Here is a 13,263-nt window from a genome sequence, read left to right as displayed (position 1 = left end):
TTTTCTTTTAATCAATTCCTTAAAATGTTCATACCATCAACCTAACGATTTTGTCAATCAAGCTTACCGAATCAACTTAACTAATCCAAATTTTCATAAACCTGATTTGACTTGAAAAATTGAATTGTTTCCTCCTAAAGTAAGCGATTTCACCGTCAAAAAATCCAATAACAAAATATCATGCTCCCATTTCCAAGTTCACCTTATACGACATCGTTCTGACGCCGCCAAAACAAATGTCTCTCTCCGGTCTAAACCAATAATTTATCCACGCCAGGGAAGGAAACCAAATATTAGACCCTCTCTGACAAAATAAAAGCCACGTATTATCCTGAGTCTTCTCTTCAGCGGACCCATTACGATGAACCGACGCCGTTTCGTCCCACACACCCGCGCACGATTCTAACGGAACAAACTCTCCGACTATTCCTCCCCATTTCCCCTTCGATTTTCCCGAGAAAATCTCGCTCCGAGAAAATCTAGCTCAGTCACCGCGACACTTCTTTATCCACAGCACTGTAAACTCATGGATCGGAGGAGAAACGCGAGTCCTGTTTACGCGCGGCAGTGGAGTGGTGGTTCCAGCAGCACCGGCTCGTCGTCACCGGCGATGTCTCCGGCTCATCCTCAGTCGCGCCTCGGTGCTTCTTCTACCGGTCTCTCCACCGTCAAGCGCACACAAAACGTGGCCGCCAAAGCAGCCGCGCAGCGCCTCGCTCGTGTCATGGCGTCTCAGAACGCCATCGTCGACGACGGTGAAGATGACGACGATCTCGATTTCCGGTTCAGCGCTCCGCCTCCTGCATCTCTTTCTTCTTTCTCCAGCAACGCCAGCAGTAACAGGAGCACCAGCACGAATGCCTCCACTATTCCTCCGATTTCGGTCGCCAGGCCTAACAGATCTCCTTCTCCTGCGGTAACTCTCTCTGCAATTGTTCGTTCTGATGCGTTTGCGTGATTAATTGCATGGATTCACTTGTTGAATTGTGAAAAATAGATTGAAGTAAATGCGTGTTCGATACGATTTTGAACTTAGGTGTGTTTTATTGGTTCGTGGTTGTTAATTTTTATGGCATTAATAATGATCGAGCGAGATCGAAGTTTTGGATTGTCACTTTTGGTTGCATGATTGTGGATTGATTCAATTCGTGTTGCCTAGTTCATGTTGAGCTAATAGGATTTTTATGTTTTTATTAGTTAGGTCGGAACTTTGTAGAGCATACTCATTCGGTTCGTTCAACATCAGCTGGAAGATCGGGGGTTTCTGTTCGTTCAGCGGCAGTGGTGCCACCGAGCAAATCCACACTCCGAACGCCTATGGCTATACCTCCTATTGACCCTCCTACTAATCGGAATAGAGAGAAAAGGTACTTTAGTTCTGTTACTCCTTATTTCTTATGGTTTTTCAGCTATGGTAATTAACTATTAAGCTTTTACGTCTCGGAGGATTTTCCAAGTTGATACAATATTACTGTAACGCAGTGTAGTTCCCGTTAGTTCTTCTGGTTTTGTGGATATGTTGATTGACTACGAAACTTTTCTTTCTTGGAGCTTTTCCACGTTAAGATGATAGTGGAGTAACGCCTAAGCTGAGTCTTCATAAATTTTAAAGATGGTATATACCAAGGAATGTCCTAAGTTTTCATGTTAAGGATTTAAAAATAAATAGTATTTAGAGGAAATTAAAGCTTTTTTAATTTTATAATGTATGAATGCGGCGTTTGGGAATAGCTTCTTTCCTGTTAATAATTATTTTTCTTCAAAAGCTACCTAATGAAGCAAGAAAAAATAAGATAAGCCAAACATGCATACGATCTATTTTTCGCTAAAATATTTATTTTATGTTTTTATATTTACGAATAAATACCAAAATACTCTTTATTTTGACATTTGAGGGAGTCTTTGGTAAAGGCAAAAACTTAAGTTTCTCAGAAATTGACAAACTATGTTTTTCATATTTAGTTTACCTTTTTAAAAATAACGTTCCTAGTAAACAACGCTTTTTTTCAGAAATATTTTTAGCAAAGTTTTTCACAAAACATTCTCATGTGGGGAGGTGGAAATCTAACTTTCGCGAGTTGAATTAAAATTTAATGAAAAAATTATCATGTTACTCTTGCATCATTTAGTATGGTAATAAATTAAATTTTTTTAGTAAAACTAAGGCATTACTCTTTGATTTATAAAAAACTTATATAATTATTTTTATTAATATTTTGTTACTAATCAGACATAATCTAGTTATTTCTAAGAATTATGATTTCCACGATTCATGCTTCCCATAAATGATGATATTTGGGTCTGAAAAGTTGAATGCCTGTTCCCCACAAAATCATCACGCATCTAACTTCCCTTGCCATAATTTTTTAACAAGTTTTATTATTTATAAGGTGGTTGGTTGACTATCTCTAGTCGTGATTTGGCCAATTTTCACTTCTACACAGTTCACATATATTAAATTGATTCTTTTCTATGTATAAATGAGCTTAGTCTCTATTTTATTTAATGAGGTCATATAAATATTTAGGTGTGTATGGAGACTGAAGTGATAGGCTATCAAACGCTAGTTTATTGGCCGTTAAGAATATTGATATCTTTGAATTATAACCAACAGTGATGATTTCAGGTTTCCATCAGATATATCTATCAGGCCCCTTAACTCAAAAGACACAGGAGACCAGCGTGAAGCGTCTGCACTCCGTGATGAAGTATAGTATTTGTACTCACCAATTTCGTCCCAAAAGCAAAATCTGTGTATCCTCATATTGGCTATGCTATTTTTTAAGCTTTAATTTAGTATTTTTAATGTAACTCAAAGGATGAGTGTCGAGGCTGATTCATACTGATTTTGCAGCTTGATATGCTACAAGAAGAGAACGAGACTTTATTAGAGAAGGTATGTTCATTAACAACCAACAAGGTCGGCGTTTTTCTCATGTTATGTGATATTGAATTGATTGTAATGCCTGGTTATATTCCAGCTAAGACAAGCGGAGGAAAAACGCCAAGAAGTGGAGGCTAGAAGTAGGGAACTTGAGAAACAGGTAAATTTTTCTTAGATATTAACTAAATTTGAAAACTAGCAAATGTAATTTTAACACCATATTTTAGATTCCATTATTCCATAGTTTGCATATTTGTTAAACTTTCATTCATGGCAGTCTTTAACTTCTTAGTAAACATTTACCGGGAAGTCTGTAACTATGACCAAGTTTAGATAAACTTCTAAATAAACATTAATCGGGGAAGTAAATGAAGTATCATGAATCAAACTTCTCTCATAAGCTCAACTTACGCACTCGACTCTTTTATAAACTTTTCCATATATCTTCTCCAAAAATTGATTGCATAATCTTATTTTTAACTTGCAGAAAAAGTATGTATTAGGATTCAATTGCTATGTATGGGACTTGAGTCTCACATTGAAAGTATGAGATTCTAGTGTGGGGTTGGTAATGGCTAGGTTTTATGGTGTGACATTCCCCAGGTTGTCAATTAGTATTAGAGCCTACCCCCATGTCTCTCAAGTGCAAATAAGTGGTATGGATGGTGATCCTGAAATCATAGTTTTTGCATGTGACTAGCCAATGGGCCAGTGCACAACCAGCCTGCTTGTATGTTACTGATGTGAAGTTTGGTAGATTGTTAGGAGTCAAGTAGAAGATATGGGACTTGAGTTTGACATTAGAAGTATGGGATTCTAATGTGGGGTTTATGGGCCTCGGGCTCTCTAACCACAATGGTTTGTAGGGTAGTTCTCCCAAAGTTTTATCAGTGTGATTCATTTTTTATGAAGACCCATTTTAGTTCTTAAGAGGTATGGTGTTATGGTGAAGAAAACCTAAGGAAGATTCTCACTAGATATTAAGATAGCCAATTGATTATCTAGGTGCGAAGGTGCACTTCCAAGGGTTAGAGAGTTCAGTTAAGCAAGATCCAATACAGAAAGAGGAGAAGATGAAAATAGCAGAATATAAACAAGCATAATATGAACCAAAAGAAGAAGTAAAATGGAGCAAAAGATGAAAGACTAGAAAGGGGATGGGAATTATGGTTTTGGCACGCCACTTGAGGGGGCACAAAGGCTCACCAACTCAAGATAAGTGGGGATGGCGCCACTTGAGTCTAGAATCAAGATAAGACTAAAGGGAGATCACACTCTTAAGAGAACTCTCACAAAGGTGGTCAAATATATGTCTATAAATTCAAAATATTCAACCCTTTTACAAGTCTAAGAGACCTCCTTTTATAGGTAAAAGGGGCCTCTTTGAAAAACACAAACAAAAGGACACAAAAGCAAATACAAGAGAAATGCTTCTAGAAACTAGGTCATCGAAAGGAGACTCCTTTGAAGTGAGGCGTGACCTAGCTTGTCCTCCAAGCCTCTCCATGCGCCTTTGACCTTCTAGAAGAGAAGGTCAACTCCAAGTTTCTCCAAGATCTTCAAAGGGCAGCCCATGTGTGTGGTCCAAGCCCAAGTCTATCCTCTTCTCCAAATAAGTGTTATTCTCCTCCAAGATAGTCCTAGCCAATCCTAAAAAACAAACACAAACAAAAGAGTCAACAAGTCAACTCAAGCATGGTCAACAAGGCCAACTCAAACAAAAGTCAACAAAGTAAATTAAACATAAACTGATGCTAAATAAACTAAGAGATCTCCCATCTTGTCATGCTTCTAGTAATCCTCCTAGGAAGGTCCTCTATGCTCTCATGAAGAGTCATGGAATCATCAATTTCACTTCTATTTTTTCTTTGTTAGTGTTTATGGAGAAACTTATCTAAATTAGTTTATAGGAGCTATTTAACTACATGCAAAAGCAACTTCATAGTTGTCAAGAACTATTCTGAGTTTGCTGATATCAGTGTCCTTGTTTACTTAACTTTGGCAGGTTGCTTCTCTTGGAGAAGGTGTATCCCTGGAAGCTAAACTGTTGAGCAGGTAATCTAGCTTCGAATTCTCTTGGCACAGTGGTAATTGAACAATTTATTTTGTTTAAGATTATGATTTTTGTGTTATATTTGCAGGAAGGAAGCTGCTTTGCGTCAAAGAGAGGTATACTGAAACAATGGATATAAGATGTGGCATAAAAAATATGAAATTAATGATGGCTGGATGTTTGAAATTATATGATCACCCTTGATTGATTGATAACGCTCTATTCCATGTCCTCTAATCTAAGTATTTATCTAAAAAGTGTTTTTAACTTTCTGTATCATCGTGAAAAATGCATGCATATATTTGTGCAAATGAGCATGAATCCGAAGCAGCTATGTTGCTTGACATTTTTGTAAAGCTCTGTTACCAGTTACTGCTTTCTCCTTGAAATGTGGAATTTCAGCAAGAGGCTTGTCATTGTTAGTTCTTTCAAAGAATGTCCATGGAATACTCAATATTTTTGTACAGGCTGCTCTCAGGGCTGCTCAACAAACACAGAGTGGGAGAGATGAGGACATCGCTGCCCTTCGAGTGGAAATTCAGGTAGTTTTGAATAAAACACATGTTTTCCCATGAAGTTGTACCATTTATCTGCTCTGATCAATTATTCTCTGTTATAAGTTTTATAAGTTTTAGCTATCTTCTTTGTATTTGTTAGAACCTAAAAGATGATGCTGCAGCAACTTTGGAGCAGCAGCAAGAAGCTGAAGCTGAAGCAAAGGCTCTTCGCACAATGACTCAGAGAATGATCTTGACCCAAGAAGAAATGGTTACTGTTTATCACTGAAATAAAGATTTAGTAAGTCGTCATTTTCTCATTTGTCTTAATTCATCTTATCTGTCTTTTAGGAGGAAGTTGTCCTAAAGAGATGTTGGCTAGCCCGCTACTGGGGTCTTGCTGTAAAACATGGTAATGAAATTACTACCCTCAACTTTCTGTGTAGAGAAGACACTTTCCACCAATCTTGAACTATTATCTGAAAAATAGTGACTTCCAATCTTGAACTATTATCTGAAAAATAGTGACTTCAAAAGTTTCAGGAGCATATTTTTCAAAACTCGGTTTATCTATTAACAATAAATAAGTCCTTATAATCCTTATAATTTGAAAAATCATGCTACTTCTATGCTTTTTAGGAATATGTGCAGATATAGCACAATCCAAGCATGAACATTGGTCTTCTCTAGCTCCTCTTCCTTTTGAACTTGTCATCTCGGCTGGACAGAAGGCTAAGGAAGAATCTTGGAACAAAAGTGAGAATGAGTTTGTACTAAAAATTCATTACAATTATGTATCGGAAATTATCCATAATGATGTCTAATGAAAGAGCATGGACCAGGTGGTGATGGTCTAGATAGAAGCAAACTTGTTCGTGATTTGAATGATCTTGCTGGGGAAGGAAATATTGAGAGTATGCTTTCAGTGGAGATGGGTTTGAGGGAACTTGCTTCCTTAAAGGTTATTCATGTTTAATTTTTAAAAATTAGTGCTTTGTTTGTTCAGTTCCTTGTTGTACTTTTTTCATGGGTGTTTTAGATACAAAGAATTATATTTTAAAGCTTCTTTTATAAAATAGTTCATTGAGAGATGAGAAAGAAAGCATAAATATTTTGTAACTGATAATATAAGTCATTTATGGATCAGGATGTATTGAAGCTGAATTACATCCTGATAGACTGATAATATAAGTCTTTTATGGGCAGATACGGGTCAGTGTGGTATGTAAAGGGAGAGGAAGGAAGGTAGTGTAAGTGGTGGTTTTGAAGGGTTTATGAGAGGAGGAAGGAGTAATCTCTTCAATTTTTTTCCAATTTTGTGTCTTATTGTTTGTATTCTGTACGGAGGGCTTCTTCTGATTGTAAGGAGCTGGCCCCCCTATACTAATACTTTTCTATCGTAAATTGGACATAAGATTTTTTTTTTCTGATTTTATTTTTATTTTGTAGGTTGAGGATGCTGTTGTGCTTGCATTAGCCCAACACAGACGACCGAATTTGGTTCGACAAACTGTTTTAGGTATTTAATTTGACGTCTTCTATCTTTTTCAAATGTCAGTTTTGTCTAGTTTTATGGTTAGTCCTGTTCAACTGTCTGATTTATGTTTAGAATTCTATTTAAGTAGTTTTTATTCATGTACCCATTTTATGGTAATTCTCCCGAAACTATTGTTCTGGAACTAGTCCAAAATAGGATGTTTAGTAAGCAGAGTTGTTTTATAATGTTCATATTTTTATTTATTTATTGTCAGATTCCAAGTCACAAGGCGATGCTAAATATTCAGATGCATTTGGTAAGAATTAAGTCGGCAGTTTTATTTTGTAGTGTTTAATTTGATATTGTCTATTTTAAGTTTGGGAAGAAATATGCTTTGACCTGCTTTACCGATGCTAAATTTGCTGTGATTACCTACGGAACTTTGTAAGTGTCAAGGTTGCATATTTGCATTATAGAATTTATCTGTTTCTCTTTCACAGGTAAAATATAGCTTGTATATTTTTCATTCATTTCTCTACATTATGAATTGCATGGTACGTAGTCATTTTGCCCTCTTCATTATGTGAGAAATGTAAAACCACCCTTGCCTTTACAAGTATAAGGTGTTAAATATTGGTGTGCACCCTTGTAGATGATAGAGAGAAACGTGACAATTACAATTGTGTGAAGTCTTTTAACGATGGACTGATCTCCATCTATGGGATGAACTTTATGTGGGAGGGCCAGTGACTTCATGTCTATTTTTATGCTAATATATGATGCATACGAGGCTGCATTTAGCCCTACTTCATTTCTATATGGAAATGTGTTTCGCAAGTGATTCTTTGTTGATTTTTCTGTTTCTTTGTTTCCTCCAGAATTAAGTGAAGAGGAAGCAGAAGACGTTCTTTTCAAAGAGGTCAGTTCCTTTTTATTCTAATATATGGTGCAATTCATGATATTATTTCTTCGAAATTGCGATATCTTCTTCCTTCAGATGAAAATTTTAGAATGCAGATTTCCACTATTATTTTCTCATGTCTATAACATATGATAAATGTCTTGTCGAATCAGCAATCAGATTATCTTGGCAGAGATTTGTGCTTTGTTGAATTTCGTTATGTATAAGGCAGATTGTTACACTTTAATCACAATCTTTTTAAAGATGAAACCTTGCGATGTAGGCTACCCAAGTAGCGGTGGCTTTATGATGAACAGTTTTTGTCAGTTGAATTTAAAGTTTAACTAATTTGTGAATAGTGTGCATGTAGACGTAACTTGATATGATTTACTAATAAAATCTAAACATTGCAGTCTTGGCTAACCTATATCTGGAGAAGAGCTCTGTTTCATGGTGTGGAAGAAGATATTGCAGAAGAACGGCTTCAATATTGGATTGCCCGCAGTGGGCAGGCACCAACTTCACATGATGCTGTTGATGGTAAGCTCTTTGCCTTTTTATGATTTTTGGTTTTCTGAAGAGAGTAATATGTTACCAAGTTAAAACAATCTTGAAACTACAGTGGGATTAATATATACATGGTTTTGAACTGCGTTGATTGGCTAAATATTGCAAATGGAAACTCCCTCCATGGATCATAACATTTAAAAAAAAAAAATCTGAGTATAACAGGGTCAACAGAAAAATGTTGATCTTGGTTCTCAATTAGTATATAAGAAAAATAAAAGTCATAACCGGAATCAAGCTGATTTTCAGTCTTGGTTATATTAATCAGAAATGATTCTGTATCATCTCAAAATATGTATTTGGTGGAATTGAATCTATTCTATCTAGTCTGGACAAATTGTGCTATTCAGCAATAGAGATAACCTTGTTTTCTTCAGCCCGATTTGTATGGCAGATCCGCATGCATCCGGCATGCAAATTTAAATTAAAAAAAAAAAAAACTCACTTTGGTTTTATCTAAACTGGAAGTATTCACGTTTAGGTATTCAAATGATGATCTCCAACTTTGTCTAATTATCCATACCAAGGAAAATTCTACGGAACATTATGTTTGATTAAGGAAAGAAAAGATAAAAAAGGAAAAGGATTTGAAAGGGATGTTTTTAGGTTGTTTTTGGTGGGGTGAAGATGAAAGGAAAGAAAGAACATTTTCCATTTCTCTTGTTTAACTGTGTTGAAAGTAGAAGCGAATAGAAGATATATTTGTAAAATGAGATAAACACCCTAAGTAAAGAGTGAGACGTGATTCTCAATGGAAGTACTTTTGTCTCCGTATGGAAAAGATCCGTCCTCCTTTTTCTTCAATATTGGACAGAATACAAAAGGTTACATGGCACTCATCGTTTTCCCTTTCTCTTATGTTCCAATTGACGGACTGAGGTAGGAAATATATACCCTTTTTCCATCTTTCCTTAATCCTTTCTTATTCACATGAAACCAAGAAACCTTAAAGTCTATAGCATCATGTCATTACAATTGAATTGAATTTATTTATAAGAAAAAAATTTAATGATGTAGATGTGATTTTAAACGTATTCGTGGAAAATTCACGGAGAGAAGGGTGTTATTATTATTGCTTTTGATGTACTGGTTTGTTTTGTATCGCTCATTCTGCTTTCTATATAGTTGAGCGTGGCTTGGTGGAGTTGAGGAAGCTAAGTATAGAACCGCAACTTTGGGAAGCATCTCGGAAGGGAATTGATCAGCCCCAGGGGTCAGCAGATGGTAATCATAAGCCTGCCACCGACTCTGATGCCTCATCCTGATTGTCTCGGCCCCTTAGTTTCTTAATTGATTCTTTGTCCTATATGTATATTTTTTGTTTTGTTTTCTACACAAGTTTTTCATTCTGTAAACATCTCAACATTATATTCGGGAATACAAAGAAAGCAAGAATCTTTACATTGCACCAGAAACAGTGGGTTGTAGTAATTTGCAATCTACACAAGACAGAAAATTTCCCTATTCTTTTAAATTTAATTGTAATTTGAGATTCCGAGTTTGTATTTTTGTTGTCGAACGAAGAGGCAGGAGAATTGCAGCCACTATTTTTGTATTTTTTGTTTTGTTTAATATTATATTTTGTATTGTTTAGTTATGAACTAAAAGCTTGAAACGGTTTGTCTTAGAAAATTGGAAAGGAAAGTTCAGTAAGTAGATATTAAGTTGTTTGAGATGTTGATGCTATTTAAGTACCAAGTAATAAGAAGAACATGGTTTTCACCATTTCTGCATATTAGAATTCAGTTAGGCCTAACGGCAGGGTGGTGTAACAGGGATTAAGCATCTATAATGATAAGGTAACCTCAATTAGGGCAGAATGGAATTGCATAATCTTACTTGTCACCCACCCCTAAAAAATAACATTAAAAAAGGTAACCTCTTGTATCATGTTAATAATGATAAGAAATAATATGTGGGGTAGTAGTAACGGACAGCAGTAGTTTATATCACAACCCATACAACCCATGCTTTGAGCTGAAGATTTCATCAGGAGCGTGCCTTTGCTTGCAGAAAACATGGATACTCTAGTCGTCCACGTATATTATGGATTCTGAGAATATAATTCAGACCTCTGATGGTGCTCTACTCACGCGGGGTCCTGTTCCGCTTTGTGAAGTGTGGACACCAATAGTGGCTGGTGCATAGCAACCCGGATCATAAAAAGAAGGAAAGCCTGCGCAATTTAATAGTAAAAGTTCATGAGCTTTTTCTCCACTTGCGTATTTTATGACTATATTGAAAAGGACCCAAATTTTGAGGTGAAAAAACGAAACTTAAAAAAAAATAAAACATCAACGAAGATTACTTGCAAGAATTCAAAAGCAGAATATAAGCTTCACTCGCACTCTTTCACACGTTTTCCAACTCTGATGCTCAAAAGTCATTTCAACCACTTCTACTCGGTTATATTATTCAGTCTTACCCTTGTGACATAAATTTTCCTATGCATTATGAGCACCTACTCTTCTTTTCACTTTTTGTTTTGGAGTTGGTTAGGAATAGAATTTGGGTCTTAGAGGCAATAGAATATTTTGACAATGAGGAGATGAACGCCAAAATCAGTGACACTAGTGCTAGTAATGATGAAAAACCTGAAATCTTTTGTAAAAGCTGTAAAGGTAGGGACCATTTTCTTCTCCTTTACCAGTTCTTTGAGCAGCAAATACAACAGAAGCACAGAATCCACCGCATAAATCTTGATCAAATTTGTCATTTTATAGTTTGTTCTTTTTTTGGCTTTCATTATCTTGCATTTTTTTTCTGCCTTGTCTTGTGGAAATAAAATAATAACCTAGCTACCCTTGTGCTTTGTAGTAATTATAGCCAGACTACACCATCCTTCTCCCTTCAACTCTAGTTAGATGGGGTCGATTCAAATCACTCCCAATGTTTGCCAAACCAAAAACATCCATAAATTGCGCTGTTGCATAGCTAACAAGCAATACACAACACACAGCTTGCAAAGCTGAAATGGTGAATGAAGGTTGCCCCACTAGAAGCTAGCGTGGAAAGGTTTGTGGCCCCATGTGGCTCCTTGGAGTTCAGCATGTGAGTTTATAAGCAAAAGCAAAATAATTTATATATTGTTGATGAATGGAGGTGGGGTTTTGTTTTCTTATCTATCACCAGGACAAAAAAATATTGAAATTAAAAGAATGATGGAGTCACCTTATAATTATAAGAAAAGCCTTTTCACGTCTGGTCAAAGGGAACAAGTTCATTCCCATATAAGTACATAAAGATAAGTCTTTAACCACCACAAGGAAAACATTAGACTTTATGGGGCTAAGATTATTTCATTTCCACTCCCACTTAATAATGTTTGGGTTTTTGTCCATTCAACAACAACATACTTATTGTGGGCATGAAAAAACCTCATCCCAGATCTTACTCATTACCTAAATAAAGATTCTTTACAATAAAAAAAAGGGAAAGGTATACCCCCTTTCATCACTCAAGTTCTTTAGTGAGTATTGTTTATGGTTAATGATGCCTTTGAGTATTCTTCAGTTTTTATAGCTTCCCTGACAAGCCACACATACATTTTAAACTAAATGAGCATTAGAGTAATAAGATGGCTCTATTTTCCTTGGAATCTCCGTTCTGTAACCACTTATCTTGTCGATGTGCAAATCTAGCCGTACTTGCTCATCAAGAAAAACCAATGAATCAAACATTTTTCTTCGGACAAAAGCAAACATAAAAAGTAACTCTCCATCTGTTTTACACCTGCATGTTTACTGCATTTAACCAAGATGCTGTGGAGTACTGTTAATTAACCAAGTGCAAAAGAATCTTTCTAAAATTGATTGAAACTCAAAATATGAGATGAAACCTCCCTCATTTTGTAGCTTTTGAAAACATTGAGCCAATAATAAAGAACAAAAGTTAATTTTCATACATGTAAGAATTCCGATTATTAAGAAAAGTATAATAAACTCAATAAATTTCTCATACATAACTTTTATACCATCATCACCAAGGTTTTAAAAATAATGTTTATTGGTTGTTACTTGGATCAACAATTTATCTATAATTTTCTGCAACATCAAGAATTTAAAATCTTAATTATTGTTTTTGTATAAATTAAATTCTACTAAAACACTGTCAAGAAGTCACAGTGCATTTCTCATACTGCTAATCATGTTCTCACTAGGTGAGACTTGGATCAAATACAGCATCCTTCACTCAAAGCATTTAACCTGGATAGTGATGATGATGAGAATTAAGAAATAAGAAAATTCTTTTATATGATTTTTTAAAAGAACAAATCCTCAAAATACACATTTTTCTAAGGAGTGAAAAGCATCCCCGTAAAGCCATTTTCCATGGAAGGGACACATTCCTGTTGGTGCAGTGAAAAGATACAAGTTTTCTTTGTTTTTTGCCAAGTGCAAAAGGGATACAGATAGAAGGTCTTTGTTGTTAATTGATGCAGAGAGAAAAAACAAAAACAGAAACACAAGAACAAATGTAAAGACGATCGATCTAAACGATGTAATGTAATATTTAAGAGGGAATATTGTTGAAGGCAGAGCCCATATTCCAATAACTAATTTCCTATTGATGGCAGAAAACTCGCACTGACTCAGTTTCAAGCATTTCAACTCTTTTCATAATTATCTTTTTGCCACTGCATATGGAATGACCCGGCACACCATGGTCATTGCCTCTGTCACATCTCTTTCAACACCATTTTCAGGCCTGCCATTCAAAAGCTAAATTTGTAATCATAATTAGAATGAAACAGATAAAATTTCCAGCCACCTTCCCTGGCCCACCCTTAAAGCAATATTCGTGCCACGAGTGTCAACAATAAGTAATACATTATATATAAATATATACTCATATATAGTCCTGCCAGTGTCATACTATGGATTA

General features: G+C 35.7%; 1 protein-coding gene across 2 annotated transcripts; it reads left to right on the top strand.

The window, feature by feature from the left end:
• The first annotated feature begins 277 nt into the window (after positions 1-277).
• LOC114163537 (coiled-coil domain-containing protein SCD2-like) lies at positions 278-9,976 on the top strand. Of its 2 annotated transcripts, XM_085666587.1 has the most exons (17): positions 281-916; positions 1,198-1,367; positions 2,627-2,708; positions 2,855-2,896; positions 2,982-3,044; positions 4,890-4,939; positions 5,026-5,053; positions 5,405-5,479; positions 5,595-5,705; positions 5,786-5,846; positions 6,074-6,190; positions 6,277-6,395; positions 6,884-6,953; positions 7,186-7,227; positions 7,790-7,830; positions 8,226-8,352; positions 9,505-9,976. In XM_085666587.1, exons 1-17 carry the CDS (start codon positions 527-529, stop codon positions 9,642-9,644), a joined length of 1,728 nt encoding a protein of 575 aa, XP_085522713.1. In that variant the 5' UTR covers positions 281-526; the 3' UTR covers positions 9,645-9,976. The 2 variants fall into 2 exon arrangements, with proteins under 2 accessions (XP_085522714.1, XP_085522713.1); XM_085666588.1 differs by lacking the exon at positions 7,186-7,227 and having other exon boundaries at positions 278-916.
• Positions 9,977-13,263: the final 3,287 nt, after the last annotated feature.

This window comes from Vigna unguiculata, chromosome 9 (assembly GCF_037176805.1).
Source record: "Vigna unguiculata cultivar grain cowpea cultivar isolate G323 ecotype 2 chromosome 9, ASM3717680v1, whole genome shotgun sequence".
NCBI lineage: Eukaryota > Viridiplantae > Streptophyta > Magnoliopsida > Fabales > Fabaceae > Vigna > Vigna unguiculata.
The sequence above is the reverse complement of the archived record's forward strand: the minus strand, read 5'-3'. Positions and strand labels throughout refer to the sequence as shown.